This window comes from Delphinapterus leucas, chromosome 1, assembly GCF_059928025.1.
Source record: "Delphinapterus leucas isolate spDelLeu-1000000601 "Yukka" chromosome 1, BTC_Dleu_Yukka2, whole genome shotgun sequence".
NCBI classification, from domain to species: Eukaryota; Metazoa; Chordata; class Mammalia; order Artiodactyla; family Monodontidae; genus Delphinapterus; species Delphinapterus leucas.
The window spans coordinates 164,999,744-165,026,459 of NC_143129.1; the positions used below are offsets into that span (position 1 = coordinate 164,999,744).

At 41.7% G+C, this 26,716-nt stretch overlaps 1 protein-coding gene across 2 annotated transcripts in view; it reads right to left on the minus strand.

Annotated features, from left to right (window-relative positions):
• HDAC1 (histone deacetylase 1) overlaps nt 1-26,716 on the minus strand; it is a 43,794-nt gene that overhangs the window by 14,204 nt on the left and 2,874 nt on the right. For both annotated transcript variants that reach the window (XM_089896954.1, XM_022575091.3), the window contains exons 2-3: nt 22,693-22,805; nt 3,461-3,578 (exon numbers count right to left, since the gene is read on the minus strand). In XM_089896954.1, the coding sequence (XP_089753080.1) occupies nt 3,461-3,578; nt 22,693-22,805 (231 nt within the window). The remainder of the gene's footprint in view (nt 1-3,460; nt 3,579-22,692; nt 22,806-26,716) is intronic.

The following is a 26,716-nucleotide window of genomic DNA, read 5'->3' on the forward strand; positions in this document are numbered from 1 at the left end:
CTCAAGTCCATTCTCTATGTCTGCTTCTTTATTCCTGTCCTGCCCCTAGATTCTTCAGAACCATTTTTTTTTTTAGATTCCATATATATGTGTTAGCATACGGTATTTGTTTTTCTCTTTCTAACTTACTTCACTCTGTATGACAGACTCTAGGTCCACCCACCTCACTACAAACAACTCAATTTTGTTTCTTTTTATGGCTGAGTAATATTCCATTGTTTATATGTGCCACATCTTCTTTGTCGATGGACACTTAGGTTGCTTCCATGTCCTGGCTATTGTAAAAAGAGCTGCAGTGAACATTGTGGTACATGACTCTTTTTGAATTATGGTTTTCTCAGGGTATATGCCCAGTAGTGGGATTACTGGGTTGTATGGTAGTTCTATTTTTAGTTTTTGAAGGAACCTCTATACCGTTCTCCATAGTGGTTGTATCAATTTACATTCCCACCAACAGTGCAAGAGGGTTCCCTTTTCTCCAGCATTTATTGTTTGTAGATTTTTTGATGGTGGCCATTCTGACTGGTGTGAGGTGACACCTCATTGTAGTTCTGATTTGCATTTCTCTAATGATTAGTGATGCTGAGCATCCTTTCATGTGTTTGTTGGCAATCTGTATATCTTCTTTGGAGAAATGTCTATTTAGGTCTTCTGCCCATTTTTGGATTGGGTTGTTTGTTTTTTTGTTATTGAGTTGCATGAGCTGCTTGTAAATTTTGGAGATTAATCCTTTGTCAGTTGCTTCATTTCTAAGTATTTTCTCCCATTCTGAGGGTTGTCTTCTCATCTTGTTTATAGTTTCCTTTGCTGTGCAAAAGCTTTTAAGTTTCATTAGGTCCCATTTGTTTATTTTTGTTTTTACTTCCATTTCTCTAGGAGGCGGGTCAAAAAGGATCTTGCTGTGATTTATGTCATAGAGTGTTCTGCCTACGTTTTCTTCTAAGAATTTTATAGTGTCTGGCCTTACATTTAGGTCTTTAATCCATTTTGAATTTATTTTTGTGTATGGTTCTAATTTCATTCTTTTACATGTAGCTGTCCAGTTTCCCCAGCACCACTTAATGAAGAGGCTGTCTTTTCTCCATTGTATATTCTTGCCTCCTTTATAAAAAAATAAGGTGACCGGGTTTCCCTGGCGGCGCAGTGGTTGAGCGTCTGCCTGTCAATGCAGGGGACGCAGGTTCGTGCCCCAGTCCGGGAAGATCCCACATGCCGCGGAGCGGCTTGGCCCGTGAGCCATAGCCGCTGAACCTGCATGTCCGGAGCCTGTGCTCCGCAACAGGAGAGGCTGCAACAGTGAGAGGCCTGCGTACCACCAAAAAAAAAAAAAAAAAAAAAGGTGACCATATGTGTGTAGGTTTATCTCTGGGCTTTCTATCCTGTTCCATTCATCTATATTTCTGTCTTTGTGCCAGTACCATACTGTCTTGATTACTGTAGCTTTGTAGTATAGTCTGAAGTCCAGGAGCCTGATTCCTCCAGCTCCGTTTTTCTTTCTCAAAATTGCTTTGGCTATTCAGGGTCTTTTGTGTTTCCATACAAAGTGTGCAATTTTTTGTTCTAGTTCTGTGAAAAATGCCATTGGTAGTTTGACAGGGATTGCATTGAATGTGAATCCTTTTTACCCCCACCTTCAATGACAAAAAAATCTCAGACCTCATTTTTCAATGCACAACTTTAGAATGCTGGTTTCAGGAAAACTGGAGCAAACTGGGAGCCAGAACCAAACCTGCGCACTCCTGAGGGCCTAATATGTCGTCTGTCTTGATAGATTTGAAAATAAAAGCAATAAGTTATAACAGCAAAAGCTACTATTCACTGCTTTAAATACATTATCTTGGGCTTCCCTGGTGGCGCAGTGGTTAAGAATCCACCTGCCAATGCAGAGGACACAGGTTCGAGCCCTGGTCCAGGAAGATCCCACATGCCGTGGAGCAACTAAGCCCATGCACCACAACTACTGAGCCTGCGAGCCTGCGCTCTAGAGCCCGCGAGCCACAACTACTAAGCCCGCATGCCACAACTACTGAAGCCCATACTACTAGAGCCTGTGCTCGGCAATAAGAGAAGCCACCACCACGAGAAGCCTGTACACCACAACAAAGAGTAGCCCCCGCTCACCACAACTAGAGAAAGCCCTCATGCAGCAACGAAGACCAAACACAGCCAAAAATAAATAAATAAATATTTTTAAAATAAATAAATACAGTATCTTACTCATCCCCCCAAACTCCATTATGAAACAGGCACTACTGTCTTCCTTTTAAAGAAGGTAAAACAAGGCTCAGAAAGGCTAGGGGACATACTCAAGAACACAGAGCTAAGTGGCAGAGCTATGGGATTCAAACCAAGACATCAAAGCTCATTCTCTTGCTTTAAATACCAAGCTGCTTCTCCAATGAGAGCCCTCTCTACTGAGAGTAGAGCCTTATCGCTAGCCTAAATAAGTTATGGAACGGCCCTAAAGCCATCTAAAGCAAAGGAATGAATCTGTCTCACCTGAGAAGGAAATAAGACCCTGTCAATTCAGACAGTAAGTACCTCACTTAGATGGGGTAGCAGCTCCTGGAGTTGTGGGTGGCAAAGAAGCTTAATGCTTCATAAAAGGTCTCTGTGGTTCTCTAATCATTACCAGTGCACAATTATTGTAACAAATAAATTTCTGCCTTGGGAATCAGACTACCTTGTGGCCAGTAGCAACAAAAAAGTGCCATAGATTTCCTGGTATTTCAGAATAAGCTGTCATAAACTATTCAAAACTTCTTCTAGACAATACTGTTACATTGTTTTATTATGAGATCTTAGGTGCTAAGGGATAATTTCTAAAATAACACAAGTGAGAAATCAGGGATGATAGTTTCTTCCCAAATTTGAACATAATTTTTCCACACAGCTAGAACAATCCCCATAATTCCTATAAGCTGAGTGTGGCTTCTGAGATGTGACCTGTTCTGAGTTTCAAGTCCCAAGGGGCAGGGGCAGAATCACCTTAACTCAAAGATTACATCACCTAGAGTCTAAGTGGCTGCTAAGTTCTTAACTAATACTCACATAGTGAGAGCAGTTACAGTTGCATGGGATGACATCCAGTCCATTTTACAAAAGAAAAATCTGAGGGGAAGTGACTTGCCCCAGTCAGTTAAGAGTCAGTGCCGGGACCTATATCACCTGTCTCCCCAACCCAGGTCAGTGCTTTTTCCATTACAACAATTACAGTTTGGGGGGGGATGGGTGGGTAATGTTGTGAACCTAACTGGACAAAGTTCAATCTATTTCTTACAATCAGGAAACAAAGAAAACCAGTCTTGAGACAAAAGAAACACTTTGGTACCCTCAGGAAGCAAGGAAAATCAGGTGTCAGCTAAATGGGGGATACAAGGGAAGGTAGGGTGAGTCTCTCCAACTTGAAGGGAGATCCAACTGGGGGCTTGACAGTAGGGAGGGAACAGAATGGACTTACATCTCTGCATCTGCTTGCTGTACTCAGACATGTTATCTGGGCGGATGGAGCGCAAGAATTTAATGTAGTCATCACTGTGGTACTTGGTCATCTCCTCAGCATTGGCTTTGTGAGGGCGCTAGAGGGCAGAGGGGAGAAAAGAGCATGATATTCTTGACTACTGCCAGTCTTCACTCAGCACTGAGCTAGGTGCTGTACAGAATAAAAAGAAATGACTGATTAGATTCAGTCCTCAAGAAACTCACAATCTAGTTAAGCAAATAAGATTATCAAAAGAGATTCCGTATCTCAAGACCTAGATGGCATCTCAAGCTCTATTGCCTAGGCAAGTCTATCTTTTCTTTCTTTTTTCCATTTTTTAATTTAAAAAATTGTTTTAAGTATTTAATTATGGTGGCAAGTCTATCTCTTGAGCCTCAATTTCCTCATTTACCAAACAGGGATAACAACATCTACTTCACAGGGAAGTGGTGAGAATTGGATGAGACTGTTAAATCTCTTTGTAAATTGTTTTACAAATCACTTTCCTTTTAATATTCAATATAACAATATATAATTATGGGCCAAATGGCTCTAAGAGTTCAAGAAGAAGGGGTGACTAGTAATAACTGAAATAGATGGGAAATCCTTTATGAATCATCATCACACCAACAATTCTGGTCACATCCTCCCCATAAGAATTTCCTTGACATAGTAATTTCCAGGTTATCCCAACATTCTGATTCAGCCTGTCCTCTTTTTAAAAATTCTCTTCCTCTCCTGCCTTAAAGGTGGGTCTCCTTCAAAGACAACCCTCTTCTTTTCTAATAACCAACACTTTTATAGTTTATAAAGCATTTTCAATACAGCTAACATTAATTATTTACTCTGTGCCAGTCACTGTTTTAGGCACAACCTTTTAAAGTCCATACTATTATTATCTTCACTTTGCAGTAAGGAAACTACAGCAGAGAGGGGTTAAACATAATTTGCCCAAGGTTACATGGCTAGTAAGCCGGAATAAGAACTCAAAAGGTCTGGCTCCATGGACTATTTGACTCTCATTTAATCCTCACTTAATATAAAGAGAAATACTGAAATTGAAAGACAGATACTGTTTTATTAAAAAACACCCATAGAGGGCTTCCCTGGTGGTGCAGTGGTTAAGAATCCATCTGCCAATGCTGGGGACACGGGTTTGAGCCCTGGTCCGGGAAGATCCCACATGCCATGGAGCAACTAAGCCCGTGCACCACAACTATTGAGCCTGCGAGCCACAACTACTGAAGCTCGCGCGCCAAGAGCCCGTGCTCTGCAACAAGGGAAGCCACCGCAATGAGAAGCCCGCACACCACAACAAAGAGTAGGCCCTGCTCGCCGCAACTAGAGAAAGCCCACGCGCAGCAATGAAGACCCGACGCAGCCAAAAATAAATAAATAGGGCTTCCCTGGTGGCGCAGTGGTTGAGAGTCCGCCTGCCGATGCAGGGGACACGGGTTCGTGCCCCAGTCTTGGAGGATCCCACATGCCGCGGAGCAGCTGGGCCCGAGAGCCATGGCCACTGAGCCTGTGCGTCTGGAGCCTGTGCTCCGCAGTGGGAGAGGCCACAGCAGTGAGAGGCCCGTGTACCGCAAAATAAATAAATTAGATAAATAAATAAATAAAATAAATTTATAAAAAACAAAAACATCCATAGTGAAAGAAGCAAGTAGTGGTTCCAATACTAAGTTGTTTTCACTATACGAAGCCCTTTACCCTCTTGGCAATGTCGTCAAAGCTCTGCTTTGACTACTCCCTTCTAGAGAGGTGACTGCCCAGACTTTCACTCCATCTTGATGTTCTGAGCTTCAGATTCACAATTCCAACAGCTTCTCAGCCAGCTCCACTCACGAATCCTAGAGGCACTTCAAATTCAACTGGACATTACAACTTGTTGAGAGCCTAGAGGCATTCAAATTTAACTTTACTTCCAGAACTTCTCTTATGCTATTTTTGTTAATGATACAAACATCCACTCTGACTGAAGACATAAGTGTCATCTTTAACTCTGCCCTTGCTTGCCTTCCATTTCAGTCCATTGCCAATCCCTTTCATTATACCTCCATAATCTTGCCTGTATCCACTACCTCATTTCTTCTATGCTCCTCTTTCCCAGGTTTCCTATTCTCCCCACCATACACTCTGCTGCTCAAGACAGAAGTCAGAGCATCACCCTTGATTCCTCTTTCCTCATCTACTACATTCAACTTCTCTTGAAACTACTGCCAACGTATCTGTCAAACCTGTCCACTTCCATCCCCAGGCCACACATTTTTGGCTTGGATTGTGGCAACAATCTCCTAACTGGTATGCCACCTTCAATCTTAACAATCGCGAATCTATTCTCAATCCTACAGCCAGAGTAATCTGTCTAAAATTCAAACTGAATCATGTCACCCCCCTCTAAAAACCCTTCAGTGGCTTCATTACTCAAAAGATCAAGCCCAAACTCTTTAGCCTGGCTTGAAAAACCAAAATAATTGGGTCCCTGCTCATCTCTCTAGAACCTCTCTAAATATTCTATGCTCTAGCCTAGGGAACACCAAATTCAGAGCACTTATAAAGGCCAGGCAGTTTAGCTAACTTGATGCTTAAAACAAACAAAAAACTAGTGAGCAGAGGACAAGCTTTACACAGCTCTAGCTGATTGCTGCCATGAAAGAATTTGGGCCCAACTGCCAGAGTCTTTCAGGTTAAATTTCATTTTTTTCAAAGGTTGGATACTAACATAAAGTTCTTAAAAATACTTTGTGGATTAGGGGATTGATTCAAGCTGGCGGAGTAGAAGGACACAGGCTCACTCTCTCGCTTGCGAGAGCATTAGAATCACAACTAACTGCTGCAATCATTGACAGGAAGGCACTAGAACTCAGCAAAAAAGATACCCCACATCCAAAGACAAAAAAAAAAGCCACAATGAGATGGTAGGAGGGGCGCAATCACAATAAAATCAAATCCCATAACTCGTGGGTGGGTGACTCACAAACTGGAGAACACTTATACCACAGAAGTCCACCCACTGGAGTAAAGGTTCTGAGCCCCACATCAGGCTTCCCAACCTGGGGGTCTGGCAACGGGAGGAGGAATTCCTAGAGAATCAGACTTTGAAGGCTAGCGGGATTTGATTGCAGGACTTCCATAGGACTGGGGGAAACAGAGACTCCACTCTTGGAGGGCACACAGAAAGTAGTATGTGCATCGGGACCCAGGGGAAGGAGCAGTGACCCCACAGGAGACTGAACCAGACCTACCTGCTAGTGTTGGAGGGTCTCCTGCAGAGGCAAGGGGTGGCTGTGGTTGACCATGGGGACAAGGACACTGGCAGTAGAAGTTCTGGGAAGTACTCCTTGGCGTGAGCCCTCCCAGAGCCCGCCATTAGTCCCACCAAAGAGCCAGGTAGGCTCCACAGTGTTGGGTCGCCTCAGGCCAAACAACCAACAGGGAGGGAACCCAGCCCCACCCATCAGCAGACAAGCAGATTAAAGTTTTACTGAGCCCTGCCCACCAGAGCAACACCCAGCTCTACCCACCACCAGTCCCTCCCATCAGGAAACTTGCACAAGCCCCTTAGATAGCCTCACCCACCAGAGGGCAGACAGCAGAAGCAAGAAGAACTACAATTCTGCAGCCTGTGGAAGGAAAACCACATTCACAGAAAGATAGACAAAATGAAAAGGCAGAGGACTTTGTACCAGATGAAGGAATGAGATAAAACCCCAGAAAAACAACTAAATGAAGTAGAGATAGGCAACCTTCCAGAAAAAGAATTCAGAATAATGATAGTGAAGATGATCCAGGACCTCGGAAAAAGAATGGAGGCAAAGATAGTGAAGATGATCCAGGACCTTGGAAAAAGAATGGAGGCAAAGATCGAGAAGATGCAAGAAATGTTTAACAAAGACCTAGAAGAATTAAAGAACAAACAAACAGAGATGAACAATACAATAACTGAAATGAAAAATATACTAGAAGGAATCAATAGCAGAATAACTGAGGCAGAAGAATGGATAAATGACCTGGAAGACAGAATGGTGGAATTCACTGCTGCAGAACAGAATAAAGAAAAAAGAATGAAAAGAAATGAAGACAGCTGGGACAACATTAAATGCAACAACATTCGCATTACAGGGGTCCTAGAAGGAGAAGAGAGAGGGAAAGGACCCAAGAAAATATTTGAAGAGATTATAGTAGAAAACTTCCCTAACATGGGAAAGGAAATAGCCACCCAAGTCCACGAAGCGCAGGATAAACCCAGGCAGGATAAACCCAAGGAGAAACACGTTGAAACACATAGTAATCAAATTGACAAAAATTAAAGACAAAGAAAAATTACTGAAAGCAGCAAGGGAAAATGACAAATGACATACAAGGGAACTCCCATAAGGTTAACAGCTGATTTCTCAGCAGAAACTCTACAAGCCAGAAGGGAGTGGCAGGATATATTTAAAGTGATGAAAAGGAAGAACCTACAACCAAGATTACTCTACCCAGCAAGGATCTCATTCAGATTCGATGGAGAAATCAAAAACTTTACAGATAAGCAAAAGCTAAGAGAATTCAGCACCATCAAACCAGCTCTACAACAAATGCTAAAGGAACTTCTCTAAGTGGGAAACACAAGAGAAGAAAAGGACCTAAAAAAAAAACCCATAACAATTAAGAAAATGGTAAGAGGAAAATACATATCGATAATTACCTTAAACGTGAATGGATTAAATGCTCCAACCAAAACAAACAGGCTTGCTGAATGGATACAAAAACAAGACCCATATATATGCTGTCTACAAGAAACCCACTTCAGACCTAGGGACACATACAAACTAAAAGTGAGGGGATGGAAAAAGATATTCCATGCAAATGGAAATCAAAAGAAAGCTGGAGGGCTTCCCTGGTGGCACAGTGGTTAGGAATCCACCTGCCAATGCAGGCGACACGGGTTTGAGCCCTGGCCCGGGAGGATCCTACGTGCTGCAGAGCAACTAAGCCCGTGCACCACTACTGAGCCTGCGCTTAGAGCCCATGAGCCACAGCTGCTGAGCCCACGTGCCACAACCACTGAAGCCTGTGAGCCTGGAGCCTGTGCTCTGTAACAAGAGAAGCCACCGCAATGAGAAGCCTGGGCACCAAAACGAAGGGTGGCCCCCGCTCGCCACTAGAGAAAGCCCACGTGCAGCAATGAATACCCAACGCAACCAAAAATAAATAAATTAAAATAAATAAATTAATAATAATAAAAAAAGACAGCTGGAGGAGCAATACTCATATCAGATAAGATAGACTTTAAAATAAAGAATGTTACAAGAGACAAGGAAGGACACTACATAATGATCAAGGGATCAATCCAAGAAGATATAACAATTATAAATATATATGCACCCAACATAGGAGCACCTCAATACAAAAGGCAACTGCTAACAGCTCTAAAAGGAAATCGACAATAACACAATAATAGTGGGGGACTTTAACACCTCACTTACACCAATGGACAGATCATCCAAACAGAAAATTAATAAGGAAACAAGAGCTTTAAATGACACAATAGACCAGATAGATTTAATTGATATTTATAGGATATTGCATCCAAAAACAGCAGATTACACTTTCTTCTCAAGTGCACATGGAACATTCTCCAGGATTGATCACATCTTGGGTCACAAATCGAGTCTCAGTAAATGTAAGAAAATTGAGATCATATCAAGCATCTTTTCTAACCACAACGCTATGAGATTAGAAATCAATTAAGGGAAAAAAACATAAAAAACAAAAACAGACGGACGCTAAACAATACATTACTAAATACCAAGAGATCACTGAAGAAATCAAAGAGGAAATCAAAAAATGCCTAGAAACAAATGACAATGAAAATACAATGATCCAAAACCTATGGGATGCAGCAAAAGCAGTTCTAAGAGGGAAGTTTATAGCAATACAATCCTACCTCAAGAGATAGCAAACATCTCAAATAAAAAATCTAACCTTACACCTAAAAGGACTAGAGAAAAAAGAACAAACAAAACCCAGTTAGCAGAAGGAAAGAAATCATAAAGATAAGAGGAGAAATAAATGAAATAGAAACAAAGAAAACAATAGCAAAGATCAATAAAACTAAAAGCTGGTTATTTCAGAAGATAAGCAAAATTGATAGACCATTAGCCAGACTCATCAAGAAAAAGAGGGAGAGGACTCATATCAATAAAATTAGAAATAAAAAAGGAGAAGTTACAACAGACACTGCAGAAATACAAAGCAACCTAAGACAGTACTACAAGCAACTCTATGACAATAAAATGGACAACTTGGAAGAAACAGACAAATTCTTAGAAAGGTATAACCTTCCAAGACTGAACCAGGAAGAAACAGAAAATATGAACAGACCAATCACAAGTAATGAAATTGAAACTGTGATTAAAAGTCTTCCAACAAACAAAAGTCCAGGACCAGATGGCTTCACAGGTGAATTCTGTCAAACATTTAGAGAAGAGCTAACACCCATCCTTCTCAAACTCTTCCAAAAAATTGCAGAGGAAGGAACACTCCCAAACTCATTCTATGAGGCCACCATCACCCTGATACCAAAACCAGACAAAGATAGTACAAAAAAAGAAAATTACAGACCAATATCACTGTTGAAAATAGATGCAAAAATCCTAAACAAAATACTAGCAAACAGAATCCAACAACAGATTAAAAGGATCATACACCATGATCAAGTGGGATTTATCCCAGGGATGCAAGGATTCTTCAATGTATGCAAATTAACCAATGTGATGCACCACATTAACAAATTGAAGAAGAAAAACCATATTATCACCTCAATAGATGTAGAAAAAGCTTTCGACAAATTTCAACACCCATTTATGATAAAAACTCTCCAGAAAGTGGGCATAGAGGGAACCTACCTCAACATAAAAAAGGCCATATACGACAAACCCACAGTAAACATCATTCTCAATCGTGAAAAACTGAAAGCATTTCCTCTAAGATCAGGAAAAGGACAAGGATGTCCACTCTCGCCACTATTATTCAACATAGTTTTGGAAGTCCTAGCCACGGCAATCAGAGAAGAAATAGAAATAAAAGGAATACAAATTGGAAAAGAAGAAGTAAAACTGTCACTGTTTGCAGATGACGTGATACTATACATAGAGAATCCTAAACATGCCACCAGAAAACTACTAGAGCTAATCAATGAATTTGGCAAAGCTGCAGGATACAAAATTAATGCACAGAAATCTCTTGCATTCCTATGCACTAATGGTGAAAAATCTGAAAGAGAAATTAAGGAACCACTCCCATTTACCACTGCAACAAAAAGAATAAAATACCTAGGAATAAACCTACCTAGGGAGACAAAAGACCTGTACGCGGAAAACTGTAAGACACTGATGAAAGAAATCAAAGATGACACAAACAGATGGAGAGATATACCATGTTCTTGGATTGGACGAATCAATATTGTGAAGATGACTATACTACCCAAAGCAACCTGCAGATTCAATGCAATCCCTATCAAATTACCAGTGGCATTTTTTACAGAAATAGAATATAAAATCTTAAAATTTGTATGGAGCCACAAAAGACCCCAAATAGCCAAAGCAGTCTTGAGGGAAAAAAACGGAGCTGGAGGAATCAGACTCCCTGACTTCAGACTATACTGCAAAGGTACAGTAATTGGGGCTTCCCTGGTGGCGCAGTGGTTAAGAATCCACCTGCCAATGCAGGGGACACGGGTTCAAGCCCTGGTCTGGGAAGACTCCACATGCCGCGGAGCAACTAAGCCCGTGTGCCCCAACTACTGAGCTTGCACTCTAGAGCCCATGAGCCACAACTACTGAGCCCACGTGCCTGGAGCCCGTGTTCCGCAACAAGAGAAGCCACTGCAATGAGAAGCCTGCGCACTGAAACGAAGAATAGCCCCCGCTCGCCACAACTAGAGAAAGCCCACGCACAGCAACGAAGACCCAACGCAGCCAAAAATAAATAAATTTTTAAAAACGCTACAGTAATCAAGACAATATGGTACTGGCACAAGAACAGAAATATAGATCAATGGAACAGGATAGAAAGCCCAGAGATAAACCCACGCACCTATGGTCAACTAATGTATAACAAAGGAGGCAAGGATATACAATGGAGAAAAGAGAGTCTCTTCAATAAGTGGTGCTGGGAAAACTGGACAGCTACATGTAAAAGAATGAAACTAGAACACTCCCTAACACCATACGCAAAAATAAACTCAAAATGGATTAGAGACCTAAATGTAAGACTGGACACTATAAATCTCTTAGAGGAAAACATAGGAAGAACACTCTTTGACATAAATCACGGTGAGATCTTTTTTGACCCACCTCCTAGAGAAATGGAAATAAAAACAAAAATAAACAAATGGGACCTAATGAAAGTTAAAAGCTTTTGCACAGCAAAGGAAAAGACAACCCTCAGGGGGCTTCCCTGGTGGCACAGAGGTTGAGAGTCCGCCTGCTGATGCAGGGGACACAGGTTCGTGCCCCGGTCCGGGAAGATCCCACATGCTGTGGAGCGGCTAAGCCCGTGAGCCATGGCCACTGAGCCTGCGCGTCCGGAGCCTGTGCTCCACAACGCAAGAGGCCACAAAAGTGAGAGGCCCGCCAACCGCAAAAAAACAAAAAAAAACGACAACCCTCAGACTGGGAGAAAATATTTGCAAACAAATCAAAGGACAAAGGATTAATCTCCAAAATATATAAACAGCTCATGCAGCTCAATATTAAAAAAACAAACAACTAATCCAAAAATGGGCAGAAGACCTAAATAGACACTTCCCCAAAGAAGAGAGAAGAAGCACATGAAAAGCTGCTCAACATCACTAATTATTAGAGAAATGCAAATAAAAACTACAATGAGTAGTTTTGTAAAATTGTAAAAACTACAATTCTAACCTCACACCGGTTAGAATGGGCATCGTCAGAAAATCTATAAACAACAAATGCTGGAGAGGGTGTGGAGAAAAGGGAACCCTCTTGCACTGTTGGTGGGAATGTAAATTGATACAGCCACTATGGAGAACAGTATGGAGGTTCCTTAAAAAACTAAAAATAGAATTACCAGATTTCTAGAATTCTAGAATTACCAGAATTACCAGATGGCCCAGCGATCCCATTACTGGGCATATACCCAGAGAAAACCATAATTCAGAAAAACACATGCACCCCAATGTTCATTGCAGAACTATTTGCAATAGCCAGGTCATGGAAGCAACCTAAATGACCATCGACAGACGAATGGATAAAGAAGATGTGGTACATATATACAAAGGAGTATTACTCAGCCATAAAAAGGAATGAAATTGGGTCATTTGTAGAGACGTGGATGGATCCAGAGACTGTCATACAGAGTGAAATAAGTCAGAAAGAAAAACAAGTTATCGTATATTGACGCATATATGTGGAACCTAGAAAAATGGTACAGATGAACTGGTTTGTAGGGCAGAAATAGAGACACAGATGTAGAGAACAAACGTATGGACACCAAGGGGGGAAAGTGGCATGGGGGAGTGGTGGTGGTGGGATGAATTGGGAGACTGGGATTGACATATATACGCTAATATGTATAATGTGAATAACTAATAAGAACCTGCTGTATAAAGAAATAAAATTAAATTTAAAAAATACTTTATGGGTTAAACAAAAATGTTTGAGGGGTTGAATTTATCTCATGAATTAATTGTACCAATCTACTGAGCACAATTTTAGTAGCAATTCTCTAAGGGAATCCTCTCCCATCTTTAGGCCTTTGCACATACTACGGCCTAGAATACAGTTCTCTTCACACCCTCTATTCAATCTTTAAGTTGCAACTGAAAAGTTAATTTCCCCAGAAAGCTGTCCTTGACCCCCAGAGTCTCAGTTAAGTAACTCTCTGAAGTGCTCCCCTGAGAACCCTGTACTTCTCTTGTCATTCAAACTGCACAGAAATTGTGCTTGCTTGCTCTACTCCGGGAGGCCAGGAGCAGGTCTATCTTTATTCTAAGAAAATAGCACAGGGGAGTTCACAGGTGGCTTAGTGGTTAGGATTCTGGGTTTTTACTGCCATGGCCCAGGTTCAATCCCTGGATGGGGAACTGAGATCCCGCGCGGCTTGTGCACAGATGCCCAACACTTAGTAGGTGCTCAATAAAAATCTGTTGTCATAATAAATTAACTCTCAATTGGATTATTTTTTGGTTTCCTAATTGGTTCCATTTATATCCAGCCTTACCCTGTTCCAATCCATCTTCCATAACGGTGTCACAGAAATCTTTGAAAAAGTCAATGCCCTCCTCTAGAACATTCAGGACAAAAGAAAAGATTCTAAAGACTAACATAGTAATCAAGGAACTTTGCAAGGTTCCTTTTCCAATCTAATTCTCCCCCATCCTCTTTCATAATATTATACTCCAGACAAACAACTCTTCTGCAACAGGACCTACAGAGCTTCCCACCACAGTGACTGTAATCAAGCCTTCCTACTATTTGAAATTCATCCTTATCCTAAATCTCTGAAGGACAAAGCCCACCTCAAAAACTGCCTCTTTTACAAAGTAAACGCAAATCTCACCCTAAGAACCCATCTTTATCCCAGGCCACAAAGTTCCAAGAAATATGACCTCACAATCAAAAACCACAAAACACACAAGGAAACAAAGCACCAGAGGTAAGAGCCCATAGAAACAACTAATAGCAGAATCAGATCCTCAGGGACCTTGGATATAAGTTTAAATTAAAAAGAACAGCACTGAATTTCTATACACCAGTAAGCAATTAAAAAATAAAAAATTCAGAAGATACAATTTATGATAGCATTAAAGAAATGAAGTACTTGGAAAAAATCTAATAAAAGATGTACATCAGCTTTATAGAGAAAATTACAAAACTTTATATTGATAGCCAAAATCTCAACTGCCCATCAACAGTGGAATGGATAAATATAGTATATTCTACAATTAAATAGTACACAGCAATTAATATGAATAAGCTACAGCTACACACAAAAATGTATATTGTATAATTCCATTTATATCAAGTTCAGCAAAATTAAACTATATTATTTAGGGATGGGTAATTAAATTATGATGAAGAGCAAGGAAGCATTAACAGAAAAGTCAAGATTCTAGTTACCTCTGGGGGAAGAGAAGAGGCTGTGATCAGGAAGGGACATATGTAGGTTTCTGAGGTACTGGCAATGTTCTATTTCTTGAACTAGTTTGTGTTTACATGTATGTTTACTTTATATCAATTTGTTAAACTGCATATTTGTTTTATGCACTTTTCTGTGCATGTGTTGTATTTCATAATAAAGAAGCTAAAGGAAATCTTTATGTGAGACATTTAAAAAGAACTAAATAGGGACTTCCCTCGTGACACAGTGGATAAGGCTCCGCGCTCCCAGTGCGGGGGGCCTGGATTCGATCCCTGGTCGGGGAACTAGATCCCACATGCATGCCGCAACTGAGAGTTCACATGCCACAACTAAGGAGGCCACGTGCTCCAACTAAGACCCGGTGCAAATTAATTAATTAAAGACCTAAATAAATGGAGATATACCATGTACATGGATTCAAAGACTTAATATTCTCAAGATATCAATTTTCCCATTTTCCCTAAGCTGAGGCACAGAGTCATTGAAATTTCAACAAAAATCCTAGTAGATTTATTTGTAGCACTTGATGAGTTAATTCTAAAATTTATACAAAAGTACAAAGCGCAAGGAGCAAGTCACTTTTTTTTCTTTTAAAGAACAACGAAGTGGGAGGATTTAATACTAGATACCAAGACTTCATAAAAAGCTATTATAATTAAGCCACTGTGGCAATGGCATATAGGGCAATAAACAGACCAAGTCAAGAGAACAGAGAGCCCAGAAACAGACTCAAACATAGTACCTGGCACTAAGTAGGTGCTTAATAAGTATTTGTGGAATAAATGAATAAATACGGACATTTCAGATACAAAAGTGGTGGCACTTAGCGGGGAGAAAACAGACTTTTCAACCAATCAGCTGGGACAATATGGGGGGAAAAGTTTCAGTGGATTCCCTACTTCAAATCATATTAGGGAACTCCCTGGCAGTCCAGTGCTTAGGACTCCACGCTTTCACTGCAGGTGGCACTCCTGGTCGAGGAACTAAGATCCCGCATGCTGTGCAGTGCAGCCAAAAAAAAAGAGATACATAACAAACCATATTACAAAATCAATTCCAAATACAGTACATATCTATATGTGAAAGGGAAACCTATAAAGATTTTAAAAGATTAATATAGGATAATACTTTAAGGGTTGGGAAGGATTTATTAAGACATAAAAAGCACTTATAAAAGAAACAACAAATATGACTATGTTAAAATTAAGAATCTCGGGACTTCCCTGATGGCGCAGTGATTAAGAATCTGCCTGCCAATGCAGGGGACACAGGTTCGAGCCCTGGTCCGGGAAGATCCCACATGCCACAGAGCAACTAGGCCTGTGCACCACAACTACTAAGCCCGCGCTCTAGAGCCCGTGAGCCACAACTACTGAGCTCACGTGCCACAACCACTGAAGCCCACGGGCCTAGAGCCCGAGCTCTGCAACAAGAGTAGCAACCTCAATGAGAAGCTTGCACACCATAACGAAGAGTAGCCCCCCTCTCCACAACCAGAGAAAGCCCGCGCAGCAAAGAAGACCCAACACAGCCAAAAATAAATAAATGGATAAATTTTTTTAAAAAATTAACAATCTCTGTTCATTAAAGATACATTAGATTGAAAAAACAAAACCAAAGTAGAAAATACTTACAGCAATATACTGACAATGAACTATATATACCAGAATATATAAAGAACTACTACAAATTGTTAAGAAAAAGAAAGTCAAACAACCCAAGAGGAAAATGGGCAAAAGACATGAAAATACATTTCACAGCAGAGGACATACAAATGGCTAATAAACATATAAACAGATGCTCAGTTTCAATGGTCACTAGCAAAATGCAAATCGAGACCATAATTACATATTGTTTTTTTTACACCCATTTGATTAGTAAAATTTAAAGTCTGATTCTAAGTGTAGGAGAGGATGTGAATCACGGTATCTCTTATATATTGCCAGTTCTTTCAACCACACTAAAAACCAATTTGGCATTTAATATGCACATATTCTACAGTCCAGCAATTCCACTCCCAGAGAAAGAGCCATAAGAAAATTTTGCCTATATGCACTAACAGACATGTACAAGAATATTCATAGTAACACTGGTCCTAACATTGAAAACCTAGATACAAATTAAGACCACAGGAGAATGGATAAATTGCAGTATACTGACATCATGAAATATTATTCAGCAGAGAAAAATTAAACAATTATAGCTATATTCAACAAGGTGGATGGATTTTAGTAGTTATAATATTGTGAGAGATAAGCAAGTCCCCAAAGACTACACGTAGCATGATACCTTTTTTAAAGAATTCAAGCACAAGTAAATAAATACTATAACTTGTTTAGGCACGTACATACATGATAAACATAAAAATATGATAAGCAAGAGAATGATAAACACGAAATTTAGAAGAGTGATTGGGTTGTAGGAATATGGAAGTTCACAGCATTATTAAAATATTTAAGTAAAATGAATGAATAAACAATAAAATAACATTTTTAAAAAGAAGACCAAGCATGAACCTTCTTTAGATGCTTATAAGCCAAGGATAATGATTAACCCAATTCTGTGTATCCAAGGTCCAATTAAAAGAGAAACAAAACAATAACCAGACAATCAAAAAGAAAAATGGGCAGAAGGCTTGAATAGGAACTTCAATAGGGAAACCTGTAAAAAGATCCTCAACCTCACCAGTAACAAGCGAAACATAAACTGGCAAAAAAATTTAAATATAACAAAATCAAGTGTTGGCAAGGACTTGGAGCAACTGTAATTCTTCTACACTGGTGGCAACTGGAAACCATTTTGGCATTATTTAATAAGGGTTACTGTGTACCAATGTCCTGACCCAGCAATTCTACTCCTAGTACACCCCCTTCTGAAACTGTAGCATATATGCATCCAAGAAACATGCTCAAGAATGTTCACAGCAGCAGTGTTTGTAGCAGCTCAAAACTAGAAACAAACCAAATGCCCACCAATAATAATAAAATAGACAACTTGTAGTATATTCTTTCAATGAAATACAGTGAAAATAAATACAGCTACATGTATCAACATGAATGACTCTTAGGAACATGTTGAGCAAAAAAGGCAAGTCACATAATAAATACTGTATGGCTCCACTTATGTAACATTCAAACATGTAAAACATGTACTATTTAAGAATACATATGGGTAGGGACTTCCCTGGTGGTCCAGCAGTTAGGACCCCACACTTCCAATGCAGGGGGCCCAGGTTTGATCCCTGGTCAGGGAACTAGATCCCGTATTACCAAATCCCACATGCCGCAACTAAAGACCCTGAGTAACGCAACTAAGACGCAGCACAGCCAAATAAGATAAATAAATAAATATTTTAAAAAGAAAAAAAAGACTACATAATGGTAAATTTATAAAGACAAGCGAGCAAATAATAAATCCCAAGTTCACGGCAGAGGTTAACTCTGGGAAGAAGACAGGATCAGGGAAGGGCATACAGGAGCTTTAGCAGTCATGGAAATACTCCTTTTCTTAAACTAGGTGGTATGAATAATAATGTGATTCTTTATACCCTACATATATTTTATAAAAATTCTTTCATATCTATTCAATATTTTATAAAAACATTAAAAAAAGAACAGAAGGCAATGAATAAGAAGACTGGGACTATACAAAATTAGCATCCAAGGCAAGGAAGAGAGCAGGATTTTTATTATGTAAATAGGAAGATGCCTGGATGAAAAGTGAAGATTTAGATTCTGGGACAGATTAATTAGACGTGTAGAGACAGAATTGGAGAAGGAACCAAAGAGGGTGAAATTGTGTGAAAACAACTTCAACGTGTCTCCTTCAGGTACAGAAACTTCTATGAGCAGTCTAGGGAACTTCTTTCAAGACTGACTTTCAAAAGCCATTAATTGGGCTTCCCTGGTGGCGCAGTGATTGAGAGTCCGCCTGCTGATGCAGGGGACATGGGTTCGTGCCCCGGTCCGGGAAGATCCCACATGCCGCGGAGCGGCTGGGCCCGTGAGCCATGGCCGCTAAGCCTGCGCGTCCGGAGCCTCCGCAACGGGAGAGTGCACAACAGTGAGAGGCCGGCGTACCGCAAAAAAAAAAAAAAAAGCCATTAATTTCAGGACAGACACTAAAATAAATGGCTCTTTGTGCTTTGGGAAAGGGATGCTAGAATCATAGCCCAGAGAAAGGAGAAGAAAGAAGGGATGAATGCAAAGAAATACTGCTGAGGGGAAGAGGACTAACGATTCATACTCAATAAAGAGATAGAGCCAGAGAAGGAAAAAGATCACATGAAAGAGAACGAGGTCTAGAGATTTCAGAAAGAGATTATATTAGGGTTTTGCTTTAGAAGTTTACAATAAGCATACCACACAGATGAAGTAATCTCCAATAATCTCTATTATCTCCTATGATAGCTACTGTTGATTGCTTCCCAAAGAGCCATTCTTTCCCTTCTTTCTTGTTAAGAGATCTCAATTTGGTTGTGTGTACCCAGCCCCAAGAATCAAATTGCTGGTGAATGGTCTAAGGACAGCAAATGACCCAAGGAGATTTAAGGGGAAATCTGTTAGGAAGCTTCTAGGACAAGTTTTCCTCTTTAATAAAAAATAGAGTGTGGGGTGAGGACAGTGGAGAGTGATCCAAATTAGGGTTGCTGTAAACATTAAGGAAATAACAAGTAGCTCTGGCTTGGTACCTAGCAATCACCAATAAATGTTAGTTAATTTTTCTTCTCACTTAAAGATAGGATCAATTTTTTTTTTTTTTTAATATTTTCTTGGGGGACTTCCCTAGTGGTGCAGTGGTTAAGAACCTGCCTGCCAATGCAGGGGACATGGGCTCAAGCCCTGGTCCAGGAAGATACCACATGCCATGGAGCAACTAAGCCCATGTGCCAAAACTACTGAGTCTGCACTCTAGAGCCTGTGAGCCACAACTACTGAGCCCATGCACCACAACTACTGAGCCCGTGCACCACAACTACTGACGGCCACATACCCTAGAGCCCACGTGCCACAACTACTGAAGCCCACATGCCCTAGGGCCTGCATGCTGCAACTACTGAAGCCCGCGTGCCTAGAGCCCGTGCTCCACAATAAGAGAAGCCACTGCAATGAGAAGCCCACACACCACAACGAAGAGTTGCCCCCGCTCGCCGCAACTAGAGAAAGCTCACGCACAGCAACGAAGACCCAACACAGCCATAAATGAATTTCAAAAATATATATAAAATTTTTTTTTTTTTCTCTTGGCCGTGCCGTGCGACACGTGGGATCTTAGTTCCCCGACCAGGGATAGAACCCTTGCCTCTTGCATTGGAAGCCTGGAGTCTTAACCAGTGGACCTCCAGGGACGTCCCAGGATCCATTTCTTTCTTTTTTTTTTTTTTTTTTAATTTATTAATTTATTAATTATTTTTGGCTGCCTTTGGTCTTTGTTTCTTCGCCCCTTGGAGGGAGGGGGTGCTGGGGAGGCTACTTTACATTGCGGTTGCGCGGGCTTCTCATTGCAGTGGCTTCTCTTGTTGTGGAGCACAGGCTCTAGGCGCATGAGCTTCAGTAGTTGTGGCTCGTGGGCTCTAGAGTGCAGGCTCAGTAGTTGTGGCACATGGGATCTTCCCAGACCAGGGTTTGAACCCGTGTCCCCTGCACTGGCAAGCGGATTCTTAACCACTGAGCCACCAGGGAAGCCCAGGATCCATTTCTTAATATCTCAATATCACTCACAGAGGTTGATATATTCCCTGGGGTATGACAAGTACCCAACAAAAATCTGTTAAATGAAAAAAAGAGTGCTTAAGGTAACACTTGAAAATGAGTAAGATATAACTGGACAGAGTAAATAATCCTCCCAATCAGGATGGGGTGGAAAGAGGCAGAATCTGATCTGGCTGACTTGGAGAGGCTCTGAGGAGGGGAGTGGCAGGAAAGCAAGCAAGCTGAGGCCAGGTCAGCATGGTGTAGGTGTGCAACAGGAAGCGCCATAAGGCCTTGATGCTTACTATTCCACATTCAGGTAACGTCTCTTTATCTAAATGCTAGTCTGCTCCCTAGAGTTCCTGGAAACCTCTGCTACCTTTTATATTTTTCATTCCCAGATGCCCTTCACACCTGAAAATGCTCTCTAGTCCCAAGATCCGTCTGCTCCTCTATCTACCTTCCCTCCTTGCTTCCCCAACTGCCTCCTCCAGTGGCTCGAGACATGACACAGCCATCTGGGAGAGAGACTTATCTCCTTTCAGTCTCTGGAATGGTGAGGAAGGATACTGCTGTTGCTAGGTTACTTAAGCTGTCAGCACAGACTTTTAACAAGACTCTTATGCTCTAACCGTAAGACAACATAGGGGGCTTCCCTGGTGGCGCAGTAGTTAAGAATCTGCCTGCCAATGCAGGGGACACGGATTCGAGCCCTGGTCCGGGAAGATCCCACATGCTGCAGAGCAACTATGCCCGTGCGCCACAACTACTGAGCCCGTGCACCACAACTACTGAAGCCCACATGCCACAACTACTGAAGCCCACGTGCCTAGAGCCTGTGCTCTGCAACAACAGAAGTCACTGCAACAAGATGCCCACGCACTGCAACGAAGAGTAGCCCCTGCTCACCGCAACTAGAGAAAGCCCTCGCGCAGCAATGAAGACCCAATGCAGCCAAAAATAAATAAATTAATTAAAAAAAAAAAAAGACAACATAGGCCTCCAGCCCCTCTTTATTTTCTCATTTGGACCCTTGTGACAGCCTCCTAACTGGCCTCCCTGCTTCTAAAATGCATGCCTGTTCCTATCTCTCATTTAAAATACTTCACTTGTGGAACCTCCTTGGTGGTGCAGGGGTTAAGAATCCACCTGCCAATGCAGGAGACACGGGTTCAAGCCCTGGTCCGGGAAGGTCCCACATGCCGCAGAGCAACCAAGCTCGTGCACCACAACTACTGAGCCTGCACTCTGGAGTCCACGAGCCACAACTACTGAGCCCGTGTGCCACAACTACTGAAGCCTGCGCGCCTAGAGCCTGTGCTCCCCAACAACAGAAGCCACTGCAATGAGAAGCCTGCGCCCCACGACAAAGAGTAGCCCCCGCTTACCGCAACTAGAGAAAGCCCGTGCGCAGCAACGACGACCCAACACAGCCAAAAATAAATAAATTAAATAAATTAAATAAATAATAATAAATAAATAAAATACTTCACTTGCTCTTCACAGCTTCCAGAAGAGGTTCAGATTGGAAACCTCTGGACCAAATTTGGTCCACAGATATGTTCATGTGCTTTTGTTTGCACACATTTAAAACAAACAAACTTGGGCCAATATTTTAAACCTGGGAGATTTTACATAATAATCTAGAGTTCTGGCTTCTCTTTAAAAACTGATAGATGGGGCAAAAGTCATCAGATGGAGCTGAGTCAAGATGTTAGACAGTCCATACTCTCTAGTAACTAGAGACTTGGCATCTAGTTCAACACAGTTCCAATCACTCTTTTTTTTTTTTTTTTTCTCCAGCCATTGGATTTTTTGACCCTGGTGCCACAGAGTTGCTTAGTACATCCAATCCTTGCTGACCTCTCCAGCTCTAGCTCCCCTCTCCCACACCTGTGAACTTTATACTACAATACCTGCACACTGAACTACTTATATTTTCCCCAAACACACCATATTGTTCTTACCTCTCTGCCTTTTTGTGTATGTTCTTTCCTCAGCCTAGAATGCCAGTCCCCTCCTGAACTCCAGGCTAAATTCTATTCAATCTTTAAAACACTGCTCAGATATCACCTCTAGAAAACATTCCAAGGCTCCCTTCCACCTTCACACCTTATTATCTCTGCATCTTATACATTTTTTCATTGTTGCACTTACACACTGTACAATTTATTTGTGTACATGTTAGTCACCAGCACTAGAGTGAGCTCCTTAAAAACAGAGAATCTCTATCATTTACAGTGTCTGCCATGTAACAGTCACTCAACACATTTGATAAATGAGTAGTTGAAAAAATGAGATAATGAGTGACATATGGGGAACCAGAGCTGACGAGGTTAGGGAGGGGTGACGCTCCCAGTAACTCACATAGATTTCCATCTTTCGGTAAAGACCATAGTTAAGGAGCAAATTGTGAGTCATGCGGATTCGGTGAGGCTTCATTGGGTGGCCTTGTCCATAATAGTAATTTCCAACATCCCCTGAAGAAGAAAGAGTGACAGTTTCAGTGACACAGTTAGACATACACTTCCAGGAGAACCCATGAATATTTACAACAAATTTCTAGGCAAACTCTCTTTCTGGTTCATCCTAGACTCCAAGATTCTCTCCCACCTCAAGGAAGGGTAACTCCAAAAGAAAAAACAAACAAAAAGCAGGGGACCTTGGTGAGATGAGCATTTAAGGATGTCTGTCTAGCCCAGTTTTTTCCCCTGGAGCCTACAGGCACTAGGATAGTGTGAGGAGGTCATTCCAAATCTACTGGGGAACAGCAGCGAGTGAGGTGACCCACCTCACTGTATCTCCAAGGAATTCATTCCCACAACAGAAAAATAACCATCACTACTTAGAATTACTGTAAGTCACAGTTCACCTCTTGCACATCATGACACTTTATGGTGTCAACGTACATTCGCATTCATTTTCCTACTGGATTCTCACAAAAACCCTGTAAAATAGTTACGACAGGGAGTATTATTCCCAGTTTATATATAAGAAGACTAAACTCACCATCTCTTGATTCATCTGTAGCAATAACCTTCTAATTGGTCGCTCTGCCTTCAATGCAAACTATCTGCCACACTGTTACCAGTTATTTTCCTAATATACAGCTTTGATAACGTCACTCGCCTACTCAAAACCCTTAATGGTTCCCCATCCCCTACAGGATAAAGAATAAAGGACAACTTCAGTAGCCTGGCATTAAAGGAGTTTCTTAACCTACTTTTCCAACTTCCTACCACCACCACCTTGCCCCAGCACGCGCGTGCGCGCGCGCACACACACACACACACACACACACACACTCTCTCTCTCTCTCTCTCTCTCTCTCTCTCTCTCTCTCTCTCTCTCCTCTCTCTCTCTCTCTCTCTCTCTCTCTCTCTCTCTCCCTCCCTCCCTCCCTCCCTCCCTCCTCCCCCTCTCTCTCTCTCTCTCTCTTTTTTTTTGCGGTATGCGGGCCTCTCACTGTTGTGGCCTCTCCCCTTGCAACTCCCGAAGCGCTGAGCCGGCCATGGCTCACAGGCCCAGCCGCTCCCCGGCATGTGGGATCTTCCCGGACCGGGGCACGAACCCGTGTCCCCTGCATCGGCAGGGGGACTCTCAACCGCTGTGCCACCAGGGAAGCCCTAGCTGCCTGTTTTTTGTAAATAAGATGTTACGGCACACAACGATGCCCATTCGTTTAGATATTACCTATGACTACTTTCATATTACAATGGCAGAGTTGAGTGGTTAAATAGTTACTACAGAGACCCACCCATATGGTACACAAAGCCTAAAATATTTACTATCTGGCCCTTTACAGAAAGTTTGCCAATCTCTGCTATAAATGCACTAGATTATTACCAGCTTCCTGAACATGGCATTCATCTTCACACCAAAGTATCCTTTGTTCAGACTGTCCCTTTGACCTGGAATGTCATTCCTTCTCTGATGATCCTCATACTACAAAGCCCAGCTCAAGCTCCAACCATAGTCTTGATCAGAATAAATGGTCTTTTCCTCTGCATGCAATTTATATATGGCATGTAATTTTGTTTCGTATCTAAATTATTTACATATCTATTTTATGTCTACAAGACTAGCTCCTTGAAGGCAAGGACAAATATGCCCTGTACATCATAGAGGCTCAATAAAGATTCAAGGAACTGAGGTGAGACTCAGAGAAGTTATGTGCCTGCTCAAGATCACACAGCTAATGAATGATCTGGGAGTCAACCCTTCTAACTCCAAATCCGGAATGCTAAAAACTACATTGGGTTTCCCAGGTACCTACTTCAGTTCGCACTTAATAGGGCTCTGTGAGTCTACTTGGTAGAAAGTTCCTGGAACAATATTTCAAAATCACGTGAATTGCACACCCAAAGTTCTCTCCTTGGAAGTCCATCAGGATGAGGCAGATCTTTCAGCACCAGTGAAAAAAAGGCCCCAACCTCTTAATCATTGATTTGGTAGTGCCAGAAACAGGCTTCATTCCAGGGAGCAATGCACTGTGGGGAATGCCACCAACAGCATCCAAGCCACTCCAATTCTCTTTGGCACAGACATGGCCTGGGATAATGGGAAACTTCTAAACAGTTGGATATTTAGGATCTCATCCTCTTCTCTCTCTTTTTAAATAAACTTTATTTTTTAGAACAATTTTAGATTTACAGAAAAATTGCAAAGAAGTACAGAATTCTTAGATACTACACTATTTCCCCACTACTAACATTTTACATTAGTAAAATAAAAAGTATTTGTTACAATTAATGAAGCAATATTGATACATTATCATTAACTAAAAGTCCATACTTTAGATTTCCTTAGTTTTCACCTAATGTCCTTCCATCCTCTTCTCTTAATCTTAGTGAGGCCTGTGCTCTCAACCAGAGCCACAAGCCAGAGCACAGCATGTAGTGGCATTCAAGAGGGACCATTGTCCCATACAGACACAGACTTTGAGACGCAGTAGCAGGGAAGGCAGGCAGAAGAGTTTGTTCCCAGGGCTCCTCAGACAATCTTATCAGCCATGGGGGTCGGTGGGGGGGGGGTAGAACAGGTTCTCAAGGCACTGGCAGAGACATCCAGATGCAGACCCAATTTGTGGGCAGTCAGGAGTCACAAGGTCATTACTATGTGATATAACTGGCTTCCTGCTTACCCATATCTCTGGCCTATCAACCCAGAATCCAGCCAAGGTTTAGACCTGGGGAACTAAGATAACTTATGTAGAAAGCTAAGGGAGTACCTGAGGGTGGGGCCCAAAGATACCATTTTCCTTAACAGTTTTTAATCAGGTTGCTGAGAGACTTTAAAAAGAAATAATGCTTTTTGGGCTTCCCTGATGGCGCAGTGGTTAAGAGTCCATCTGCAAATGCAGCGTACATGGGTTCGTGCCCCTGTCTGGGAAGATCCCACATGCCATGGAGCGGCTAGGCCCGTGAGCCATGGCCGCTGAGCCTGTGCATCCGGAGCCTGTGCTCTGCAACAGGAGAGGCCACAACAGTGAGAGGCCCACTTACCGCAAAAAAAAAAAAAAAAAGAAAAAAGGAAATAATGCTTTTTATATAGAATTGGCCCTCCCCATCCACTAACCCTGGCTAAGGAGGGCCTACTATACTATGCAATTTTATGTAAGGAATTTGAGCATCCTTTTGATATTTGCACTGGGGTCGTGGAACCAATCCAGCTTTTTAAAACTTTTTAAAACTTTTTTAAAAAGAGCTTTTTGCACTGTTCTTATAGTTTCTCAGTTTTATAGGGGAGTGACCTGAGGCCCAGTAAGGTAAAATGACTTGCCCAATACTTCAAAGCTTCTGAGTGGTAGAGACAAATCTGAGCCCCAAACTAGTGACCTCACTGCAAAACTCACAAGTAGTTTCTCAAAAAGTAAGAAATCTCCCTTCTCTAAAGACTGATGTCTTTCCACTTTTTCTCTTTTTAAACTGAGAGTGTAGAGATCACAAAACTGTGCAAACTGATAAGGCTACAGAGTCACAGACGCCAGCCTCAAATGGGCCCTCACCACTGTCCAGCAATCCTTCCAATTTTTTTTCCTGGCTCCCTCTTTCATAACAGCTATCTCTCTTCAAGATTCTTACTCTGCCAACTGCCCTCCCCCACTCTCAGGAAAAGGAATATTCTCTTACCTCATCTTGAAAACTCCCTCCACTTTCTCCCCATCATTTCCCCTTCAAACTTATCTATCTCTGAACTTTTCCTTGCCACTTAACCTCTCTGTCCTGGAGGAACTTCCCCTTGCAAGACTAGTGTCCCTACCTGTGCTCTGGTTTCCATCTCACCTGGTCTCTTCTCAGGGATCTCCATCATTACTAGCCCCTCTCTCCAATATCTGGCTATTTTCCTTAAGAATTTGCATAGACTCAACTCTCAGCCACTACATCTCCCC